This window comes from Pelophylax lessonae (genome assembly GCF_965119305.1).
Source record: "Pelophylax lessonae genome assembly, chromosome: 1".
NCBI lineage: Eukaryota > Metazoa > Chordata > Amphibia > Anura > Ranidae > Pelophylax > Pelophylax lessonae.
This window is the reverse complement of record NC_138768.1, coordinates 551186920-551212157: the sequence shown is the minus strand read 5'-3', so window position 1 is coordinate 551212157 and position 25238 is coordinate 551186920. Positions and strand designations below refer to the sequence as shown.

Below are 25238 nucleotides of genomic sequence, written 5' to 3'. Positions count from 1 at the left end.
TATAAATGGAAAAAATACCAAAAATTTAGAAAAAAAATTGAAAATCTTTCTTGATAAATGTAGGCCAAAATATATTCTGCTACCTTTTCTTGGGTAAAAATACCCAAATCCGAGTTTGTTTTTAACTTTGTGTGAAAGACTACAAACTATGGTATTATATATTTAGAAAATTGATAAATCCTGTTGTACTGACTGCCTATCTCATTTCATGAGGCCCTAAAATCCAAGAGTGAAAAATCCTCCCCCTGTGACCTCTTTTTGGAAAGTAGACAATCTAAGATATGGTCGGTTTTTTTTTTTTCCTTCATTTTTTGGAAAATGAAGACATTAACGAAAATTAGTGTTTGTTTTTGTTCCTTCACAAAGTTGTCATTTCAGCAGGTTGTTTAACACACAGCATAGGCATACTTATAATTACCCCCTTAAAACACATACTTCTATGCCTCTTGAGTTTGAGGATACCACACCTGTGGGACTTATTCACGGCCTACTTGCATAGAGGGGCCCAAAATTCAAGGAGCACTTTTGGGCTTTCTAGGAGTATAAGTTGCACATAAATTGTGCATCTTATTTCCTGACTTCCTGTTACATTTTTGGAGGTTCTGTAGCACCAGCACAGTGGAAACACCCACAATAGACCCTATTTTTGAAAGCAAACACTGTAAGGTTTTTTTCGAAGAGGCTTATTGAGTCTTTTGAGAATAGTATATTTTTCCACAGGTTTTTTAGAAAATGCAGGAAATAAAATTAATTTTTTTTTTTTTTTTTTTTTTTTTTTTGTACACAAAGTTGTCAAGATATTCCTGCCATACATTACAGGCATACTTAAAATTAAACTCTAAAACACATTTTTCTACTCTTCCTGAATATGGATATACTACATTTGTGAGACTTTTTCATCGCCTAGTAACACAGGAGGGCCCAAAATCTAAGGAGTACAAAATCCAAAGAGTACCTTCAGGCAAGGGTCTTTATGCATTTAATTTCCTGACTACATATTACATTTTTGGAGGCCCTGGAACACCAGGACAGTGGAAACGCCCATAAAATAACCACATTTTCAAAGGCACACACCCCAAGGTATTTTCAAAGAGACATGGTGAGTCTTTTACAGACATTTTTTCCCACAAGTCTTTGGGAAATGTAGAATGAAAATTTAAATGTATCGCCCGCCCCCCCCCCCCCCCCCTCATCTTTCAGGACAGCCACCTCTGAGAGACCTTGGCTCCTACCTTGTCAGGAAACATTGCTTCAACCATGTAGATTTAAACCCCCTGTCAGCCGGTGCCCTTCAGTTCTGGTGTTTCCTCTGGTGGGGAGAAATCAACAGGAATCAGGGCTGAAACAGCCAGGGAGGCTGTGTTTCCTGTTGGGGAGGCTAAGGTCTCTCCAATGCGCAGATTATCTATTGAGCTGGCTTGCGTCACCCAGCTTCTCCTCGGGGGTCCAAGGCTGTGGGGGTCCGCTCTTAGTCGCTCGGGGGGCGCTGCAGAGGTGTGGTTGATCCTTCTGCATCTTGCGGCCAGCAGTGAAGCTTTCGGGGGTGGGTGGCACTTGGGCCAAAAGTCCTGCTGCTTCCAGTCTCGGCCGTGGGGGATTTGGAGAGCGGATCGGACGATAGGCCGGTGTGAGCTGAATGCTGGGGGACAGTTGGAGGCACAGCAGGCTTGTGATCACTCCTGGAGGCACAGGCCACATGTACTGCTCCAAGTGAAGCCATTCCAAGGTAAGGAGAACCCTGGGGTGGATTTCCCTTTTCCCCAGTAGCTCCATGGTGTAGTCCCCCCCCCCCCCAAGTGGTCTGGCGAGGGAGTGGGGTATTTTGTGGTGGTGGTCGGTCCTAGGACATGCTGTGCTTTCATGTGCTGGGGACCCAGTATGGGTGTTTAGTCTTTGTTCATTCCTTTTGTTACAGGGTAAGGCCCCAGACCAAGTCTAAATCACCACATAGTTCCAAGAGAAGATGCCCAGCATTCAAGGCTACTATGGGGGAATCCTGGACCAAGGTGCTTTGTAAGGAGTGTGTTGAAGGCCTAGTCAGGAAACATTCGGTGGAGTAGTGTACTGATCTGACTGCATCTGTCAAGGAGCTTTCCAGCACCTTTCAATCATTTTAAGGATTTATTTTCAAGGTGAGGAGCTTGATAGTACACCTTCAGGGTCCCAGGGGGACCAGGGGGAGTCAGTGGGAGAAGGGGTGGATAGTGAATCCGCTAGAGCTTCTAGTTACAAATTAACCCTGGAAGAGGTGGAGGATTTTTTGGGAGCTAGCCACACCACTTTGGAAATCCAGGACGAGAAGACGACTATCTCTTCATGACCAGATGTACCAGGGCCTAGGCGAACAAAAAAGGTCTTTCCAGGACAAGAAGTCCTGGTAGAAGCAATCAAAGAAGAATGGCAGGATTCCAAGAGGAAGACTTTCTTTTCTTGGGCCCTGAAACAGAGATTTCCCTTTTCTGAGGAAGACGCGTCAGTGTGGAATAAGTCCCCAAAATAGACGAGGCCTTCTCTCAGGTTTCCAAGGCAGACAGACCTAGCCTTTGAGGATGTGGGCCCTTTCTGATCCCATGGATAAAAGGATGGATTCTCTCCTTAAAACGACCTGGAATTCCTCGTTGGGGAATCCTAAACCCGCCATGGCTATGACGGTGGTTGCCCGTAATCTGGAGTACTGTCTAACCCAGATTAAAGCGCACATTGAAGCTGGCACCTCGAAGGAGACAATTCTGTCGTCCTTTCCTGCGCTTCTATGGGGCGTAGTTTATATTGCGGACACGTCAGCCGAATCTGTACGCATGTCCGCTAGAACTTCAGCCCTGGCCAATTCAGCAAGGAGGGCTCTTTGGCTTAAGACTTGGCAGGGTGATAGCGGGTCTAAGGTTAAACTTTGCGGAATTCTCCTTGCAGGTAACCACCTGTTCAGGCCAGGTTTAGAAACTGTCCTGGATCGGACGGCGGACAGGAAAAAATCCTTTCCTGTCAAGTGTGGAAGCAATGAACAATATAAAAAGTCTTACCCTCAGAAAAAAAATTCTGGACCGAGGGGCAGAAGAAATCTTGGGACCAAAGGGGCAAGGGCCAAGGGGGAGTGATTTTTCACCCTCTTGAACAGTCCAAAAAACTCAATGACGAGCTGATCACAGTGGGAAGAAGATTGGGGACCTTCCTCCCACAGTGGGAAGCGGTCACCTCCAGTCAGTTCATTTTGGGGATCGGAAGGCGGGATTATAATTTAAGAGATTAAGCCCCCTTCCACGCAGGATGTTCATCACCGCATTACCAAGATGCATGGAAAATACTTTCCTCCCTAGAAAGAGCTAGAGAAGCAGAGGTTCGTGGTGAATGTACCACCAAAGGAGATAGGCGGAGAGTTTTATTCCCACGTTCGTCGCCCGGAAACCTTCGGGCAAGTACAGGCTTATCCTGGACCTAAAACCCTTAAACTCCTCAGTTGCTTACAAAGGATTTAGGATGGATTTGATCTTCTCGATAAGGGCTATCCTTCCCCCAAGCTGCTTCATGGCCTCGATAGACCTGAGACGCCTACCTGCACATTCCTATATCAGAAGGTTCTCTGTCCTCTTCCCCCCGTCCCCCGGGCGTTTCAGTTATTGCTTACTTGGACGATTTGATGCTGTTTGCCCTTTCTCAGGAACAGTTGTCCAGGGATCTACTTGTATCAAGACGATTCTTCGAGAGTCTGGAAAAGTCCAGTCTAGTGCCCGCATAAAGGTCACCATTCTGGGCTACGAGTTAGATTCCACACTTCAGAAGGTCTTTCTCCCTTTGAAAAGGAGTCAGAAGATAGAGCTATGAGCCTTATACAGAGCAGTCGGCCTGTATAGGTAAGACCAGCCATGTCGGCACTGGTGTTGCAAACAGCCACGATTCCAGCGGTACAGTGGATGGGGACTTCACTTCCGCCCTCTACAACTGTTTATCCTCGGGGTGTGGGACCGCACTTAGCGCTCTCTGGATTCCCTGGTGCATGTACCTGTACAGATAAAAAGATCTCCCTGGTGAAGGGTCTCGAACCTGTCTCTGGGTGTCTCATGGGTCCCTTTAGTGTCCCTCATGGGTCCCTTCAGTGTTCAGACTCGACCCTACGGACGCAAATGGCACAGGTTGGGGAGCACACTTGACCTCCCGATTGGTGCAAGGATCCTGGAAGAGCAAAGATTCAATGCGATCTTCAAACTGGAGAGACCTGGGAGCAGTTGTACTGGCTCTCAGGGCCTTCCAGTACTGCTCCTGGATGTAATCGGTGGAAATGCGGATGGTGGTGGGAGGGCCTTTCCTCCTGGGTGAATTTGGCTGACAAGGGGGCCATTTTTATCCCAGTTGAAGGGAGGCTCTCCCTAAGCTGTCTACGTTCCTAACCTCCTGGCAGGAAGGGCTATACTGGGTCTGGCCATGGGCTGAGACCGAAAAAGCCCGTGGTGTACGTGCCCCTGGGGTGGCAGCCCAGGGGTGCCTTAATTCTCACTGGTGAGGGGCAGCTCACCTGAGTTTTTCGGCACCTTGGTCACTGCACCATCACACTTTTTCAGCACCTGCCTCTTGGGGCGGGCCTTTGGCCTGCCAAGGTCCTGCACTTTGGCACTACCCAGCACTTCTCCACTTCCCTTTTCCCCACTCTGTTTTTCTTTGTCTTGTGTCACGTTTGTCCCTTTTTGGTTGAATAACTTGCACGATGAGTATGGCATAGGTCCTCGGGCCTGCCCTGAAAGTCTTGGGAGGGGGTGGATATGGCCTTCTGGCTTAGTTCGCCCTCTCTCATGGGGTCTCCCTTCGGGGGAGCGCCACCTAGTACTTGGGGAGGGCTGCTTCGGCAGTCCCCCTGGAGAACGGGGTCTGCCTGGCTTCGGCTGGGCAGACCTAAGTGAGTACCTCAGTCCCTGTCAGGAGCTTCGTGCCCTGGGGGATCAGGGTCAGGGCCCTTCCTCTTCAGAGGAGGGCCATGTGTACGCCTTGTGCACTTTTTGTGTGTCTCACGGTTTGAGTGTGTTCACTTTTTTATGCACCGGGTGTTAAGTCTTTTGAGTGTGTTTCACACACCACGGGCTTTAGAAAAAAAAAAAAAAACTTGCTTATCCTCTCAGAGGTGGCTGTTCTGAAAGACGAGGGGGGAAAAACAGTTACTCTTATCGGTAACCTCTTTTTCAGTAGTCTTTCAGGAGAGCACCGTTACACACCCGAAGAAGTTCTGGACATGACGGTCAAAAATATGGAGGTTGATATGATCTGTCTGTCTCTCGCCTGCTGGCCGGAGGTACTCTTGGAGGACTGAAGGGCACTGGCTGACGGGGTTTAAATCTACATGGTTGAGGCGTTGTTTCCTCAGAAGGGTGTAGCCAAGGTCACTGAGGTGGCTGTCCTGAAAGGTTCCTGGAAAATACGTTACCAGTATGAGTTTGTGTTTAAAAAAAAAAAAAAAAAAAGTTGTCAATTTTAAGAAGATATTTTCAAATACAGCATGAGCATACTTGTGTACATACAACGGCATAACCACATGTGTGAAACTTTAAGTGCCTGGGCTGATTACGTACCAGACATTGTATATTGTGAATTGCAAAAATCAACCAATTGTATCAAAACCAATGTGCTGTAATTGACATAAGGTGTGTGCTACATAAACTATTGAATACAAAATGTGCTTTCATCCTATATATTTAAGCATAGAGTTGAAAATTGGATTGAGGCACTGAATACTTTCATGGTACAGTAAGAACTCTCAACACAATTGTTATATAAAAATTATGCTGAAGTTTATTACATCAATGGATATTACAAAATCACCTATAAAGGGAAAAGAATAGGAGGCGTTATTGTCCACTTAAGGACAAACAAATTAAAACACAACGAAAATTCCTCTAATACAGATTGGATATTAACTAACCAATTATGGGGGATCTCTAATAGCATGGCTCCAATCTCATACTCTACACGTTTGTATGTTTTGAATGTCCGCTTTTTCAGCAGTTTGGTTCAAGTGGAATGTTTGTTCTGTGGTAAAAATACAAACTCAAAATAATAAATAGAAAAACAAACCTAGTAAACATGAGCATAAACATAATAATGTGCAATTAAATATGTGCACATCATCACAGAGATTAAATAACTACCAAAGAGTGAATATAAACATGGATAGACCCTGAATTTGCCCCCAATGATACCCAAATGCCACAAAGGCGTGGTAAACCATACTCACCAGGTACGAAATTAATAAACCAGAGAATGGTAAGTCCAAAATTGTCAGTCTCCCGGGGGCGAGTGCGGGACTCGGGTGGAGGTATGAGTGGATAAAAACTGGCAAAGATAAATTGTATGGTTACAAGAATGGCTCAGTATGGGTCCATCCCACTTGTGGTACATATAACGCAAACCCCCAAGAAGTTGCAGAAAGTCATACAATAGATGCACACCTAGCAATTTCCTAATATATTGATAGACAGTTGTCACAGATAACAGATTGGATCAGATGATTCTAGAAGCATTTAAGTATGCATAATCGGTAACAACATAAGCAGTCACATATACTAGGACAGGCATTTTAGGATGTTCAAAAGGGCTCACCTTGATTAAATGCAAAGAAAATAGCGCTAAACAAGGGACATGTTAATCTGCTAAATAGCCACAGTGGCGGTAGACCAGATGGCAGCAGGTACAGACATATGGTGTCTTGTAGAGGGGCTAATGACCTAAAGGTTATATAGAAAAGGAAAACTATAATAAAATTCCCAGGTGAAAACATTCCCTGCTGGTCATGCACACATGACTAATATTGAACTATGTTAAACAAAAAAGGTCAAAGACCCTCACCTTGTCCAATTGTATAAACCGCATAACCATGTAATTCAACAGAGCTGGTAAAAGAGAAACCAAAAAGACTCAATTGTCTATGATGGAAATCAAATAAGCTAGGCAATCCAGTGTCTAAAAGAAAAAAATGCAGAGACCTAGCGCAACTGAAGTAACAGCCAGAGAAAATCATCCAAGAAAAGGGATCCAAAATCCAAAGAACAGCACTTACTGTACCATGAAAGTCCTCAGTGCCTCAATCCAATTCACTACAATCTACTGTAATGTTTGCCTCTATACAAGTGGTCATGGAATATAACTTGGTGTAGTGTCATCTATAGCAGTCCCATTTCCTGTAAGCCAAGCAAATCTAGCCTACTGGTATGTGGCTGTCCCAAGGGATGCCATTTTCACTCTACAGGAGGCTAATAAAATGGAAGAAAAGGGCTCCAGGTTTCTGTGGTTCCAGGAGTGCAGTTGTCTGCAGGGGATGGCTGGGACTGTTTCACAGGAACATACAATAAAGATAGACGGTCCGGTAACACTTATAGTGATAACGCCTCCATCCCTAAAATAGGCACAGGAACATAGTCAGTCGTATATGCAGATGGGTTAGTTCATTTGCAGGTAGAGACAGGGTCTGCATACATGCAAAGTATTGGTCCAGGCGAGAGGAAGAAACATGGTCAATAAACAGGAAAATCAGGAACACGGATTCTAGCTACACTGGGCTGGTGTGGTGGTGATTAGAGAACTGTGACTGGCAGCACTATTAGGGATTGTTTACATGTGAGGTTGTGGGGGTCGGTAAAATCTTGCTGTTGAGTTTACCATTCTTCAATCTCTAACCTCCTTTAGCTGCAGAGGCAGCGGCTGGGGGTGTACACCTGCCATGGCTGCAATGCTTGTTTAGCAGCTGTGGTAGGAATCATGCCCCCTGTATGCCTGCCAAACGTGACCAATGCAAGTGAATGGAGTTACTTGTGTGGGATCCAAGGGGATAAAAACAGGTGGTAAGGAGGTGATACAATGCCTTATTGCCAGTCAAATGCTTTTAAAAGCGATCCTGGCATTGATAGCTATTCAGGGAGCATAGTAAACGTGCATACGTTCTTATTTGGACACTGTGACTGCTGTGGCGGTGATCAGGGTGATTTATAATTTATTTTTTTCATACTGTCACCAGAGTAGTACAGTGTCACCATACTGTGATTGGCTGCAGCTATCACATGGTACAGGGCCAAACACAGCGGCCCTGTACCATTTGATCACTGTGACCAATCAGAGATCATGATAGTAAACCAGGCCATCATGAATGGAATGCCATTTATGACTGACTTGTGATTATGTGGTTAATCACAGCGATCACATGGTAACTGGGCCAATCACTGCGGCCTGGTACTGATCACTGTAATTGACTGTGTCTGATCCTGTGGGGAGCATGTTGGCGAGAGGATATCATTTGACATCCACCCAGGATAAGAAAGCTCCCACCCAGCTGTGTTATTTTGATAGGCTTGGCAGAAAGTGATTGATTAAAAACATGACAATCCTTTGAAACATGGTGCTTTAGTAACCTAAATGTCATGCATTTAGAGCTTAGATCTACTTTAATTATTTTATTGCTTTCAGTGGGATCTCATTTTCAAGTAGTCTGCTTTTTAATTTTTTTGTAGTCTGTGTGGAGAACCGTCTTCAGAAAAATTAATGATGCATTTTGTGAAAAGTTATGAGAGGTCTTGTAAGTTTTTTTTTTTTTTTTTTTTTTTTTTCAAGCAGAACTTTACTGCCCTAATCAATATTGATTTTTTTGTAATCCTTATGCTGCTAGACTTCGTAAAGGGATAGGAAGGTATATTTACTTGTGTTTAAACTTTTTTTTTTCTTTACCCTTCATTTGGTTCCTGACCTAGGCCAAAGTGATTATCATACATCCCAGCAATCTTAATGGGCATTTTCTCCTTTCATCTTGAGGAGGGGCTTTGTCAGCTAAGCATGCCTACTTGACCTTACAAAAGTGTACCAACAGCTCATGGATATTGTGCTTCACATGCACACAATTTTCTAGGGTGTTAATCACATTAAGGGCAGATGGATTCCAGTAAGTAAATAACATGGGAGGGGTGTTCTCAAGTGATAAAATGTCCTAAATAGATGGCCTTCGAATACTAAAAATTAAATATAATTTTCGATTTGTGGTCAGATACAGTTAAAGTGATTGTAAAGTTTTTCGTTTTTCTGTGTTTTTTTTTTTTTAAATCACAAACATGTTTATACTTGCCTGCTCTGTGCGGTTTGTTTTGCACAGAGTAGCCCAGATCCTCCTCTAATCGAGTCCCTCTTCTTTGCTCCTTGTCCCTCCCTCCTGTTGAATGCCCCCACAGCAAGCAGCTTGCTATGGGGGCACCCGAGCCATGTCACAGCTCCCTGTGTCCATTCAGACCCTGCCCCCTCTTTCACGATTTGGCTGACTGACTTTGACAGCAGCGGGAGCCAATTGCACCGCTCTGCTGTCTCAGCCAATGAGGAGGGGATTCCAGGGCAGCTGAGACATTCCTGCAACATCTCTGGAGATGGGCTAAGGTAAGTATGAGGGGAGCTGTTGCGCACACAGTTTATTTTTGTCTTAATACATAGAATGCATTAAGATAAAAAAACAAACCTTCTGCCTTTACAATACCTTTAAGTTACATTGTGGCTGTCGGCTTGTAGTCTTTAATGAATTACCACGGCGCTGTTGAGCGCTGCGGTAGCAAATTGATTCTTCCTGTCAGTGAGTATCTGCTTACTTGTACGAGGTTGCGCACATACAGATACACTGAGAGGTCTGCAGAAGACCTACAACGTGCATGGCATCTACAATCTGCTGATCGCTGGTGCAATTCTTTGCAGGCTCCAAAAACAAAAAATGGTAAATGCATATTTTACTACCTGCAAAAATGTGCATTTATTATTTCTTGTTTAAAAGGTGAACTTATTCTTTAAGAGGAGGTCAGCCCCCCCCCCCCCCCCCCCCCCCGAAAAAATTTAAGTCAGCAGCTACAAATACTATAGCTGCTGACTTTTGATATTAGGACACTTGCCTGTCCTGGAATCCAGTGATGTCGGCACCCTAGCTGATGTTTCCATTGGCTCTCGGGTGCTACCGCCGCCTTTGCCTATAAGGGAAACCGGCAGTGAAGCCTTGCGGCCTCACAGCCGGTTCCCTACTGCGCATGCACCAAGCGCACTGCGCTTTATGAATGGCCCGGTGGTGGGGGGAAAAGGATGAGGGGGGGGCGAACTTCTGGGGGACCTTGCCGAAGCCCGGTCTCCTGGAAGTGGGGAAGGGTACATGTCAAAAACAAAGGTGCCAAATATGGCACTGGAGGGTATGGGGGGAAGAAGCTGATAAGCAGTGCTTCCACTTTTGGGTACAACTCCACTTTAAATACTGGGCTATAAGTAGGGTGGTTGAAATTTCAGCTTAGTAGCTTTAGTCTATTTTCCAAGATTTGACAACAATAGGCATCCTGGCTGAGCCATTCTTTCTTTGCTTTTTTTTTTGTGGGGTTCCTTGGTGACCTTAATTTACTCATCTGCTATGCTTTTAGAGATCATAAGAAACTTGATGAGATTGCAAAATAAATTATTTTCTCTTAGATTATCCTAAATGCTTCTACTGCACTTTTTATAAATTATAAATAAGGAATACTGTAAATGCGTGCATGTGTGCTTTTAAGGTCTGTTCTGCATTTTTTACTTTTTTTTTTTTCAATAGAATTGCATCAAAGGGAATGTCAATCTCTCGTCCAGATGCTGTTACAGGAAAATGCAGAATGATCCGTCATGAACGAGATGAAAAGAATGACCCAAATCCAAAACGGTAAAATTTATTTTTGTCTTGAATGTAGTAATAGTTGTTAGAATTGGTTAGACATTTTGACATCATCTTGGATAGAAGTTTAGCTTGCTTAAATTGAGCGAGGCGTTAACTTTGTCCATTAAACATGAACTCCAGAAATATAAAAAAAAACTACCCTTGCAGTGGTGCCCCCCTTGCCACTGCATGGATTAAATGCTAGTTTTGCCTAGATTTGCCAGTAAAGAACAGTTTCTCCTCACCTTCCAGGACAGCAAACAAGTGAGAGAGGAGAGGTTCCTCCCTACAGGAAACAGAATCAGTTCACAGCTGTTAAAAGGCCCCACCCTTCCCCATGTCCCTCAGTTGTAAAAACGGAATTTTTGTAAAATCTTACCTGTAAAATTCCTTTCTCTGAGTCCTCCGACAGTCGCCGCCTCTTCATATTCGTCACATATGGGGTATTAGACTTTGCTCCGAAGGAGTAGCTAGGCAACAGAATATGTTAACAATAAAGCTTTAACATATCCCACCCTCAAGGGGTGGTCCCCTCAGTCAATACCCTCCTACTTCCTGCAACCATATCTCAGTTTTAGTGGAATAGCAGTAGAGTATACATTCAAACCCCAAAAGAGGGGCGGGGGCGGCGACTGTCGGAGGACTGAGAAAGGAATTTTACAGGTAAGATTTTACAAAAATTCCGTTTTCTCTTACGTCCTCCGACAGTCGCCGCCTCTTCATATTCGTCACATATGGGGACGTCCCAAAGCAGTGCAAACATGAGGGGTGGGAAACGCATCCGCGCCGAAAGGCAACGCAGTCTCCACATCAAAGAAAGGAACCTTACCAAAGGAAGGAAACCAGCTGGGCAACAGCAAAAATAAGTGCTCAACAGAAGCAACAACCCAGGAAAAGACAAAAAACCAGGGGATACAAAACTTATCCCAACAGCCAGGAGTCCCCAACAAGGGACCCTAGGGAACAGCCGCACTAAGAACCTTGCGGCCAAAGGAAGCATCCGCCGATGCCTGAACATCTACTTTGTAGAATTTTGTGAAAGTGTGTACGGTCGACCAAGTCGCCGCCTTACACACCTGGGCTACAGAAGCCCCATGACGACAGGCCCAAGACGTACTCAGAGATCTAGTAGAGTGCGCCTTCACAGGCACAGGGGGAACCTTCCCCTGCAAGGCATAGGCCTGTTCAATGGTCTGCCTGATCCATTTGGCAATGGTAGAGGCGGAAGCCGCCATGCCCTTCCGAGGACCCTCTGGAAGAACAAACAAGGAGTCCGTCTTTCGAAAAGACTCAGTCGATTTAAGGTAAACCCTAATCGCCCGAACAACATCCAGAGAATGCAATCTCACCTCCTTTGGTTGTTTAGGCTTCGTGCACAACGAAGGCAAAACAATATCCTCGTTAAGATGGAATTCCGAAACTCGTTTCGGCAGAAAAGAAGGATTAGGTCGCAAGACCACCTTATCCAAATGAACAACCAGGTACGGAGACTTGCAGGACAAAGCCGCCAGTTCCGACACTCTGCGAGCCGAAGTGATCGCCACCAAAAAGGCGACCTTTTTGGACAACATAGACAACGAGATCTCCCTGATCTGTTCAAAAGGAGCACGTTGTAACACAGACAGGACTAGATTCAAGTCCCAAGGGGGCAAAGGATCCCTCCTAGGAGGAACCAGATGCCGCACACCCTGAATAAAAGTGCCAACCAAGGAGTTGGAAGCCACGGGACGTTGAAACAGAACGGCCAGCGCAGACACCTGACCCTTTATCGTAGCCAGCGCCAAACGCTGATCGACACCCGTCTGAAGGAAAGACAGCACACGGGAAACCGAGTACGTGCGGGGTGAAAACCCCCTGGACTCACACCAGGCAAAATAGGCCTTCCAAGTACGGTAATAAACCTTTCCCGAGGAAGACTTCCTCGCGTTGATCAAGGTATGAACAACCTCTGGAGAGAGACCCTTCTCCTTCAGGACCTCGGTCTCAACAGCCAGGCCGTCAAAGCCAGCGACTGTAAAGCAGGATGGTAAATCGGTCCTTGAGACAGTAGATCGTCCCGAAGAGGCAGACGCCAGGGGGCGTCGACCGCCAGATTCACGAGGTCTGCGTACCAGGACCGGCGAGGCCAGTCCGGTGCCACAAGAATCACCGTGCTGCGTTCCGAGTGTAACCTGCGAAGGAACCGGGACAGCAACTGAATCGGTGGAAACGCGTACATCAGCCTGTACTGATGCCACGGGGCCACTAACGCGTCCGACGCGTCTGCCCGAGGGTCGCGCGTCCTTGCCACGAACCTCTTCACCTTGTAGTTGAGGCGAGACGCGAACAGGTCCACATCTGGAAGACCCCACTTCGCGCACAACATCTGGAAGACAGCCGGGTGGAGAGACCATTCCCCCTGATCCAGGGTCTGGCGACTCAGATAGTCCGCCTGCCAGTTCTCCACTCCCGGAATGTGAACCGCCGTTATCGCCGGGACATGAGTCTCGGCCCAAGACAGAATGTCGGCCACTTCTCGAGCCGCTCGGGCACTCCTGGTGCCCCCTTGGTGGTTGATGTAGGCCACCGCCGTGGCATTGTCCGTCTGCACCCGAACCGGGCAGCCCTGCAGCCGGTCCGTCCAGCGATGAAGACAGAGCCTTATCGCACGCAATTCCAGAATGTTGATCGGGAGGGAAGACTCCCCCTCCGACCAGGTCCCCTGGGCGGACAGAACGCCCAGAACACCACCCCAGCCCGACAGGCTGGCATCCGTGGTGATTATCGTCCACGAGATCGGACGAAACGACTTGCCCCCGGACACCAACGGGGACTGGAGCCACCACAGAAGGTTTTCCCTGGTGCGATGACTCAACGAGATCTGAAGATCCAGAGATTGAGGTCGCCCGTCCCACTTGGACAAGATCTCCGCCTGGAGACCCCGCGTGTGAAACTGCGCGAAAGGAATCGCCTCGAAAGCCGAGACCATCAATCCCAGACATCTCATACACGTCCGCAGAGACGAGTTCGGAACGTCCCTGAGGGACCTGACTTCCTCCTGAAGAGTCCTGAGTTTGTCTTCCGGCAGGAAGACCTTCGCCTGCACCGAGTCCAGTATCATTCCCAGATAGGGAAGACGAACCGACGGACTCAGTGTCGACTTTGGAACATTTATCGTCCAACCGAACTCCTGCAGAGTTTGCATCGTGACAGACAGGTCCTTCTCCAGACCCTGACTGGTCGCAGACCGAATCAGAATGTCGTCCAGATACCCCAGGACAGAAATGCCCTGGGCTCTCAATAATGCCAGAACCGGTGCAAGCACCTTGGTGAAGACCCGCGGAGCCGAGGCGAGCCCAAAGGGCAACGCCACGAACTGGTAGTGATCCTCCGCAATGGCAAATCGAAGGTATCTCTGATGACCCTCGAATATGGGGATGTGAAGATACGCATCCTTCAAATCGATGGAGGCCATGAATTCCCCCGGAACCAGGGCAGCCACCACCGAGCGCAGGGATTCCATGCGGAACTTGCGAACCCGCACAGAGCGGTTCAGAGCTTTCAAGTCCAGAATTGGACGAACCTTGCCCTCCTTTCTGGGCACGGTGAACAGATTGGAATAAAACCCCCGAAATCTGTCCCGATGAGGCACCGGAACCACCACTCCCTGAGCCCTCAGGTCCCGCACCGCCAGGTGCAGATCCCGCAGGCGCTCTGGAGACAGTTGTAGATTTGAGGGAAAAAATCTGCTCTCTGGCCGAGAGAGAAACTCGATCTTGTAACCAGATCGAACGATTTCCAGAACCCATCTGTCCCGCACACGGGCCAACCAGGGCTGAAGAAAACCGAGCAAGCGTCCCCCCACCCCAAAACTGGGTGAGGGCGCCCCTTCAGGCCGAACTGTTATGGGCCGCAGGTCCGGATTGGCCGGACTTCTGTTTCCCAGACCAGGGTTTCTTCTGAGAGCCCTGGCCCTTGAACGGTTTGCCCTTGTAGTGCGGCCGAAAGGCACGAAAGGACCCCTGAGGGGGCCGAAAATGAGCATGCTTCTTCCCAGAAGCCCCCTTAGCCTTGGGGAAATGGGGCAAGAGAGTGCTCTTACCCCCGGTAATCCCCTTAATCAACACATCCAGGGACTCCCCAAAAAGGCGAGACCCATCATAAGGCAGATTGGCTAAGGTTTTACGTGAAGATTGGTCCACCGACCAACATTTCAACCAAACCAGGCGGCGAGACAACACCGCCACGCTGTGCACACGCGCGGCCAACGGAATCAGGTCCAGGTCCGCATCACACAGATACATGACACCCTGGTGGATCTGATCCACCATATCCAGGGTCGCCGCCGAGGCCGAATCGGCCACTAGGACGCGCCTAAGCATCTGCGTCCAACTTGCGATCGCCTGGGCCGCCATGAGAGAAGCAAACAGAGCCTTAAGCATAGAACCCGTAACAGAATAAGTATGACGGGCAAGAGACTCCAGTCTCCTATCCGTGGCATCACGGAAAACAGGGGATCCCTCTGCAGGGATCGCAGTGGCTTTGTTCAAACCGCAATAGCATGATCCACTGGCGGAGGCACACACCACCGTTCATCAGTGGCAGGCGAGAAAGGATAACGCAGCTTAAATTTACTTGGTACCGCAAAAGGCTTGCGCAAATCGCGCCATTGGTCCTTAACAGCGCGCTGAAAATCAGCATTGCAGGGAAAAACCTGCGGCGTCCTGCATTTTCTCTGCGTCCCATAAGCCGCCAAGGCAGCTGGGGGACACACCTCGTCCTGCAAACGTAGCGTCTGCTTAATGGAAGCAATCAACTCATCCATGATTGCAAGCTCTTCAGGCGAGCCAGGGGGAGAATTATCAACCCCCTCAACTTCAGCCTCCACCTCAGACCCCACTAGATCAAGAGAGGAGCGGGACCCCGATAGGGGGGTCCCCGCCAGAACAGCCCCATCACCTTCACCCTCAGAATCAGAGGACAGAGCAACTCTGGGCCGTTTAGTAGATTGAGCAGCCACCAGCATTTGCACCTGTGCAGCAAGGCCAGCCACAATAGTGGCCAAATCCCCCCCTGGGGGGGAAACAGCGGTCCCCTGGCTTTCCACTAATACTGTGGGAAACTTGCCCTCCTGAGAATCCATTGCCCCTGTATGCCAGACAACCAAGGGTTAACTGCCCCCTTACAGCAAGCGCGGCAAGCGCAGCCCACCGCACCACACTCAGGCACAATGAGACCCCCACAGGGAATATACAGACTGAATACAGGCAATGGAACACAGGAATAGAAGGATAAAACCTGAGGAGACTCCGCTGCTGCTGCTGCCTCGATCGGTGCTTCCAGGAGAGAGGAAGTGATGCTGCCAGGGCGCTCTATGTAAGCCTATGGAGGCTACAAGAAAATGGCCGCCGTGCATGTAAACCATGCGGCCGGAGCGGGCGCCGGTAAAATGGCGCCGTTTGGCGCCGAAATCGCCGCTCCACAGTGCATAAAATCACACACAATATTATCCCATAATATGGATACATGTTAGATCGCCGCAGCGATCGCTGTATATGCCCCAACATGCCATTAAAAACATGCCCCACAGCACACAGCTCCTCACACTGCCCAGCCTGACATACTCAGTGTCATACAGCTCCCCCCCCCCTTGCAGCCCACAGCATGCAGCCGAGATATAGGGAGACAAGCAGTGTGATTAAAGGCAGGTTACACAGTCCCAGACTGAGACCCCCCCCAGACAGACAGGTCCCCACATAGATACACTTACCTCACATGGCGTGGGGAACCCGCACAGGCGAACAAGCCGCTGCACATGAGGCAGGGAGAGTCGCAATTCAAGACGCACACAATGGCGGTTCAGAAACCGCACAGCGTCCGGTGAGGTAGCCACCTCACCAATCATCCCTGCACCGAACAGGGATGGGTCGTTCACCGTGCCAGGAGCGTTACCTGGCTGAACGCTCGATGGCAGACTGGGAAGCCACTGACCCACGACCTGCGACCAGGGGGATCAGCCCGAGACCCAGTCCGCATGATCCTCTTCGTCCGAAGAACTAACTAATGCTGACAAAAATAACAGCTAAGTAAAGGTAGAGAGAAAACTCAAACAAAATATCAAAAAGAAGAAAGAGTCTGGGACAAAAAGTCCCAGCACAGAGAGAGCCAGCCACTCCTGACAAGCTAGACATTAAAAACTGGGATATGGTTGCAGGAAGTAGGAGGGTATTGACTGAGGGGACCACCCCTTGAGGGTGGGATATGTTAAAGCTTTATTGTTAACATATTCTGTTGCCTAGCTACTCCTTCGGAGCAAAGTCTAATACCCCATATGTGACGAATATGAAGAGGCGGCGACTGTCGGAGGACGTAAGAGAAAGTAGTTCTCCAACCGATTCACAAGGGATGTACAATCACTTAGGTACTTAACCACCTATTGTACAGTGCCTTGCGAAAGTATTTGGCCCCCTTGAACTTTGCGACCTTTTGCCACATTTCAGGCTTTAAACATAGATATAAAACTGTAATTTTTTGTGAAGAATCAACAAGTGGGACACAATCGTGAAGTGGAACGAAATTTATTGGATATTTCAAACTTTAACAAATAAACTGAAAAATTGGGCGTGCAAAATTATTCAGCCCCTTTACTTTCAGTGCAGCAAACTCTCTCCAGAAGTTCAGTGAGGATCTCTGAATGATCCAATGTTGACCTAAATGACTAATGATGATAAATAGAATCCACCTGTGTGTGATCAAGTCTCTGTATAAATGCACCTGCACTGTGATAGTCTGAGGTCCATTTAAAGCGCAGAGAGCATCATGAAGAACAAGGAACACACCAGGCAGATCTGAGATACTGTTGTGGAGAATTTTAAAGCCGGATTTTGATACAAAAAGATTTCCCAAGCTTTAAACATCCCAAGGAGCACTGTGCAAGCGATAATATTGAAATGGAAGGAGTATCAGACCACTGCAAATCTACGAAGACCTGGCCGTCCCTCTAAACTTTCAGCTCATACAAGGAGAAGACTGATCAGAGATGCAGCCAAGAGGCCCATGATCACTCTGGATGAACTGCAGAGATCTACAGCTGAGGTGGGAGACTCTGTCCATAGGACAACAATCAGTCGTATACTGCACAAATCTGGCCTTTATGGAAGAGTGGCAAGAAGAAAGCCATTTCTTAAAGATATCCATAAAAAGTGTCATTTAAAGTTTGCCACAAGCCACCTGGGAAACACACCAAACATGTGGAAGAAGGTGCTCTGGTCAGATGAAACCAGGGCTTTTTTTCAGCAGGAACGCGGGGGAAATGCAGTTCCGGCACCTCCAGCACTAAATGTATGTAATAGCAAGTAGCAAGGGGTGTGGGGTTTGTTGGATGGTCTCTTGATGCTGGCTGCTTGGGGATCTATTGTTGCTGCTGGTGGATCTATTGTTGCTGGGGGGTCTTATGATGTTGAGGTAGAGGTCTATTGTTGGCTTATCTATTGATACTGGTTGCTGGGAGAGTCGTAGTTGCTACTGGAGGGGGTCGAATGTTGCTGGGGTGGATCTTTTGTTGCTGGGTGTGGTATTTTGTTGTGCGTGGGAGGTGGGTAGGGGGTGGAACCAAGGAACAGTGCTCAGAGGTGGGTAGTGGGTGGAGACGAGGGGGGACTCAGAAGAGGGGAGTTCCTGCACCTATTCTCCGAGAAAAAAAGCCCTGGATGAAACCAAAATCTAACTTTTTGGCAACAATGCAAAACGTTATGTTTGGCGTAAAAGCAACACAGCTCATCACCCTGAACACACCATCCCCACTGTCAAACATGGTGGTGGCAGCATCATGGTTTGGGCCTGCTTTTCTTCAGCAGGGACAGGGAAGATGGTTAAAATTAATGGGAAGATGGATGGAGCCAAATACAGGACCATTCTGGAAGAAAACCTGATGGAGTCTGCAAAAGACCTGAGACTGGGACGGAGATTTGTCTTCCAACAGGAGAATGATCCAAAACCTAAAGCAAAATCTACAATGGGATGGTTCACAAATAAACATATCCAGGTGTTAGAATGGCCAAGTCAAAGTCCAGACCTGAATCCAATCGAGAATCTGTGCAAAGAACTGAAAACTGCTGTTCACATACGCTCTGCATCCAACCTCACTGAGCTCGAGCTGTTTTGCAAGGAGGAATGGGCAAAAATTTCAGTCTCTCGATATGCAAAACTGATAGACATACCCCAAGCGACTTACAGCTGTAATCGCAGCAAAAGGTGGCGCTACAAAGTATTAACTTAAGGGGGCTTAATAATTTTGCACGCCCAATTTTTCAGTTTATTTGTTAAAGTTTGAAATATCCAAAAAATTTCGTTCTACTTCATGATTGTGTCCCACTTGTTGTTGATTCTTCACAAAAAATTACAGTTTTATCTTTGAAATGTGGCAAAAGGTCAACGTTCAAGGGGGCCGAATACTTTTGCAAGGCACTGTATGTATTCTTTCCTCACCCTTTTAACTGGGCGGGAAGTAGGCCTGCCGTCCTGGAAGGTTTGTAGAAACACCGTTACCGGTAAGTCTAACGGACGGTTTTCTCCTCTCACCTTCCAGGACGGCAAACAAGTGAGAGGATATTAAAGTAAACACAGGCCTACCTTAAGGTGGGACCACCACCTGTAGTACCTTTCGGCCAAAGGCTGGGTCTTGCTGAGACAGTACCTCCACTCGGTAGTGCTTCAGAAAAGTGTCATGGCTGGACCAGGTGGCTGTCACTGGATCTGTTCTCAGGAAGCTCCCGCTTTTTCGGCCCAGGATGTTGCCAGTGCTCTTGTTGAGTGTGCTTTCAGCTTTGCTGGTGCAGGAACACCTGAAACCTCAAAAGACATGGTAATGGCAGAATTCAAAAGAACCGCCGGACATCGCGCTCCAAGCCTCGCTTTGAAACCGGAACTTCTGCTTTGTGCAGGAAAGGCAGGGCATGCGCAGCATGACCCAGAAGAGGGAAGCGAATACTGAGGAGACGGCGGAGCCGCATGGTGGCGGTAAGGCAGACTCTCCGGCCGAAAGAACATAGAATGCTGCCAAAGAAATTAAGCCTGCCACAACCCACCTCATGGAAAAGGGGGGGAAGGTCGGTTCAGGTGGCTAGAGACAAAAGCTGTGTTTACAACAGCTGACCGTTCTTTTTTCTCAGTGGGGAGCAATCGGTGTCGGCCGCAATCGGAGCCACCGGCCCCATGCATCGGAGTCCCCGCTGCCGAGCCCTACGTCGGTTCATGCAGGAAGGCCAGCCTGCTGCAGTATATATGTGGTGGGTGGGCGGTCCGGAACCGGTTAAGTTTATGTCCCTAAAACTAGCCTTCCTCTTAGCTGTCACAATACCCAGAAGGGTAGGGGACTTGCAAGGTCTTTCAATTGAAGAACCATTTATGTTGATCTTCCCAGATAGGAATATTCTCAGGCCAGATCCCTTATATCTGCCCAAGGTAGCATCTTCCTTTCACAGGAAGCAGGAAATAGTTTTACCATCCATCTGCGATAATCTTAGGATTGAAAAAGAAATTAAATTTCATTGTTTAGATGTGAGGCGATGTCTCCTCACTTATTTACATAGGACCAGGGAGTTTAGGAGATCTAATCCCCTTTTGATCCTCTACCCTGGACCAAGAAAAGGACTGCAGGCGTACTTCAGTCTCCAGGTGGATTAGGCAAGCCATTACCATGTCTTACAAGGTTTTAGGTGTTCCTGCACCAGCAAAGCTGAATGCACACAAGAGCACTGGCAACATCCTGGGCCGAAAAAGCGGGCGCTTCCTGGGAACAGATCCGCAGTGCAGCCACCTGGTCCAGCCATGACACTTTTCTGAAGCACTACCGAGTGGAGGTACTTTCTCAGCAAGACCTAGCCTTTGGCCAAAAGGTACTACAGGCAGTGGTCCCACCCTAAGGTAGGCCTGTGCTTTAATATTCTCTCACTTGTTTGCTGTCCTGGAAGGTGAGAGTAGTAAACCGTCTGTTAGACTTACCGGTAACGGTGTTTCCACGAACCTTCCAGGACGGCAGGCCTACTTCCCGCTCTGTTAAAAGGGTGAGGAAAGAATATATACAATAGGTGGTAAGTACCTAAGTGATTGTTAATCGGTTGGAGAACTACTTTTTTACAACTGGGGGACAAGGGGAAGGGTGGGGCCTTTTAACAGCTGTAAACTGATTGTTTCCTGTAGGGAGGAGCCTATCATCTCTCACATGTTTGCCGTCCTGGAAGGTTCATAGAAACACCGTTACCAGTAAGTCTAACAGACTGCTTTAACTTGCCTAATCCCAAACTCCCCTGCCAGCCGACGCACTCCTCTTTTCTCCCATGCCCAGGCTTGTGGGCATTATCACTTATAATGCAGGATTGATGACCTCACAGCTGTGGCTGTTGACCAGAGCTCCTAAAAGAAAAAGCTGTGGAAGATGGGTGGAAGCCTTCAGGAGCGAGGCAGAAGGTAAGTAAATGTACTTTATTGGTACCCTGTGCAAAAAAAATAGCTTTAAACCCCTGCAGTTTGCGGGAACTTGTCTCTTTATATTTCTTGGAGTTCAGCCAAAGTAACTCAAATATATTTTTAATTAATCTGTCAAATATAACCCATCAGAACAACACCTTTAACATTTCTAAATAATAAAACAAGGCATTTTTTTGAGTACTATGGGGAAAGTCAATGCAATAGAATAGTAGGAGGGATTGCTTTTAAACGCTCAAGTTGGTAACCTGCAAACTATTTGCTTTGTTCTTAGAGTGTGCTAACCAACCAAACTGTCAAACACCTCTCTGTCGTCTTATGGTCCCCACAACTTCTACATAAACCTACGCTAACTGAAGTCAAATGACCGAGATCCTTTAAACCACTGGTACCTGGCATCAGCTCTAATGACTTGAAGTGGCAGAATCTCTGCGATTTTTATTAGTGCTAGCACTTGCAGCCTAAATAAAACCTATACTCTGGCACTGAGATTTTGGTGCCTGGTATCAAGGCGGGGCAGTAATGTAAAAAGGTTAGGTGCTACAAATTAAAAAACAAGTTTGGCAAGTTTGTGGATGAATGAATAATATATGGAACACTTTGAAAACACATCAGGTCTCAATGGGAAAAATTATCATACTAGATATCTATACTGCTATAGAGTGGGTAATGTGTTAGGAATGAAAGGATGCCACATCATTTGATGGAAATTAAGATTATCAACTTACAGAGGGCTGAAAATGTATGTATGGGTGTGTATGTGTATATATATATATATATATATATATATATATATATATATATATATATATATATGTATATGTATGTATGTGTGTGTATGTATATTTCTGATTTTGTTTCCTTTTAAATAACAGGTTTGTGTTCAGGATTAAGTATCAAGTGACAAACCAAAGTTGCATTGTGTGAGTGCAGCCAGCCTATGTCCTTTAGTTTTCCCTCTGCAGCTATGCATACAGTACAGTGATTCCAGCCACATTTAGAAAATGCAGCAAAGAGCTTCTTTGCCACACATCCTCAGATTGGGGCATTTCAGATTGGTGTCCTGGACACCACCCCATTTTTCCTCCTTAGCATTCATCTCCAGAGGTCTGTGGACCAGCTCTCTGAATAGCAACCTGAAAGTTCTGCTAACTCATAGCCAGTCAGTGGGAAATCAGGGATATGACTGGATGAGATGAAGAGGAAAATGCTGCGTTGGCAGTCTAAAGAAATTGCTCAATACTCACCTTTGAGGAAAAGGATGCATTGGCAGCACCTAAAGAATGGCTGTCATGCACTCTTTACGAGGTGGAAAAGGAAGCATTGGCGGTCCATAGAAAAAATGGATGATATGCTCTCTTAAAGGGGAGGAAAATAGGTATTCGCATGCCCAAAATAGATGCCATGTTCTCTTGAGAAGGAAGAGACTAAAAGACCCTGGATGTCTCTCCTGTGCGCGAATGAATCTAATGCAGTTTGATCTGGCTAAGGAAATTAAAAGAACTCAGAAGTGAAGTTTTGCAAGTCTCCACTGAGTCTGCAAGAAGGGGAGGAGAGCAGACTATGTCAACTCAGCTCCCTCCCCTCTACCCAGGCAGCCCCCAACATGCTGGTCCCAGGCTCGCAGATGGGCCTGGAATACATGGAGGTATGGGAGAGGGGGTTGTTTGTGTGTGTGTGTGGGGGGGGGGGGGGGGGGTTAGAAGCAATTTGGCACCCACCAAGAGTGTTGAAAGCCCTAAAGCCCTCCATTGTCAGGTCTGTACAGTGTCTGTATGGACCTGGCAGCGAAAGGGTTAAAATCACCAAAATGTCAAAATTCAAGTGGTTCTATCTCTATTCAGCGCTGTGTCCTGTGAGGAGGGAGTGGGGGGGGGGGGCAGGGCCCAGCCACATTTATAGATGGACAACTCAGCTCGGAAGCAAGCCCATAGGTGCATCCCCATAGGAAGCGGCTTTCTATGGTGGTGCACTGAGAACAAAGGAGGTTTGGGGCTGCTCTGGGTAATACACAAAGCAGGTAATTATAACATGTTTATCATTTTAATAGAAAATTTTAAAGCAAAATTCCCATGCAGTGATGAACTGCTCATTTTGTTCTAGAGAAGAGGACAGTGGAGATATACTTACCTGACACTGATCCTCCCTGCACAACACCAGCTTCAGGGGTCTTGAAAATGGACTGTTCCTTATGTCTGCATGCTTCGTAGACAGGAACAATCCACCGCTGGACTGTGGGGTAGCGTGGTTTTCCAGAGGATCGGTGGATCAGGCGAGTATGAACTTTGTGCTCATCCCTAAAAAAAAAAAAAAAAAAGAGCAGTTAAAAAAAGTTTTCCTGGAGTTGAGCCATCACTTCAACATTCTTGAACACTAGGATTTCTTGTCACCCAGCTTTAAACTTGGAAATTCATTATTACCTGTGCAAAGTCCAGCAATAATCCAATTTCAACAAATCTGTTCAACATACTAAAAGAAAATAACCAGAGTGCATCCAAAAAATAGATCCTGTTCAGAGTGATGTTTTAAAGTTCATAATAAACCCTGGCAAGTGGCTTAAGATTCAATCAATAATCTTTAAATGGTAACTGCATTTTCATGGTAGAAAGAAATGGTAAATAAAGAAAAATATTATAGCATATACAATTGTGACACAAGTCATATTGTAATTGAATGTTATTTAAAATTACCTTTACTTTTTAATTTTCAGCTTTTTAATGTCCTGTGAAAGGCTGTGTAATACGGCTACCTGGAGTTTTTCTGTACAGAATGTGTAAAGAACGCCCCCCTGAAACATGATTTCCTGCTTGTGTGATTGCCTCACTGATTTTCCCTGAAGTCTGCACTAAGATAAAAGTCAAATTTTAGGCATCCCCTGCAACAAAAATGTCATTTTTGATGAGATACTCCCAATAGGAAATCATTTCTCAAGGGATGCAGGCCCAGCAGCTTTCCTCATTTGTCCCTTGCAGGAGCAGCAGCTGATTGATAATTATAAAACCACTCCCATTAGTTTCACTTTCCCATATAGACACAAACACACATGGATTTCTTCAGAATACCAAAAGGTATGAATCCTGAAACATTTTGTTGAAATCCTTGTAATGAACCTAAAGAACCCAGAGGGGAGGGTTTTTTTTTTTTTGGTATTTTTAAGGTCGCTCTGTGCAATTCCATTGTACAGAGCAGATATGCAAGATGCCACCTTTAAAAAAAGCATGTAGTCTTACAAGAGAATGGGATAGATATGACTTAGTAGGATAAATACTGTAAAAATAAATGTGCTAGTTGTGCTCTGTTGTATAGCATAAAGAGGGGGGTGATTAAAAAGATCTCTAAATATTACGATCTTGTATTTTTACATAGCCTGTTAGACTGACGTTGACCTGCAAGACGCATTTAAAAGAAGTTGGGGTTTAAAAAAACTACATCGCTCAGTGTAGTGCTGAGCTGTGGGAGAGGGTGGCTCAGGCTCTCAGAAGCTTGTAGCTTCTGGTTCAGGCATCTGTGTAAAGCATCGGGATCTTTTCAGAGTCTAGGCTGGCTCTTGGCATGCTGTCAGCTGAAAACAAGTCACAGCAGTGCAGAACAAACTGCATTCCTGTGATCCAGAGGAGAAGTATGGCTAAAAAAGCTTTGGCTATACTTCTCCTTTTTAAAGTGATTGTAAAGTCTTGTGTTTTTTTTTTAAACAACAAACATGTTATACTTACCTGCTCTGTGCAGCTGGTTTTGCACAGGGCAGCCTGGATCCTCCCTCTCGGGTCACTGCTCCTGGCCCCTCCCTCCTATTGAGTTCTCCTCTCAGCAAGCAGCTTGCTGTGGGGGCACCCGAGTTGAGCTGCAGGTCTGTGTCCATTTAGACACGGAGCTGCTGTTTAGCCCCGCCCCCTCTCTCTCCTGATTGCCTAACTGACTTTGACAGCAGCAGGAGCCAATGGTGCCACTGCTGTGTCTCAGCCAATCAGGAGGGAGAGGCTTCTGGATGGCCGAGGGACTCGTGGACATTGCTGGATAGAGAGAATGCATTAAGATGTAAAAAAAAACTCTGGCTTTACAACTCCTTTAACCATCATACAACCAGTTTTTGGCTGTACAGGGGGATTTCTCT

General features: G+C 46.8%; 1 protein-coding gene and 1 pseudogene across 2 annotated transcripts in view; one reads left to right on the top strand and one right to left on the bottom strand.

Annotated features, from left to right (window-relative positions):
- Nucleotides 1-1259, bottom strand: part of LOC309544524 — a 7584-nt pseudogene extending 6325 nt beyond the window's left edge. Inside the window, exon 1 of the transcript in view lies at nucleotides 1233-1259. The product of the transcript in view is annotated as an uncharacterized misc_RNA (transcript). The remainder of the gene's footprint in view (nucleotides 1-1232) is intronic.
- The window catches only part of B4GALT1 (beta-1,4-galactosyltransferase 1), a 174171-nt gene that overhangs the window by 148360 nt on the left and 573 nt on the right, over nucleotides 1-25238 (top strand). The window contains exon 5 of the mRNA XM_082243793.1: nucleotides 10565-10669. Within this exon, the coding sequence (XP_082099919.1) occupies nucleotides 10565-10669 (105 nt within the window). The remainder of the gene's footprint in view (nucleotides 1-10564; nucleotides 10670-25238) is intronic.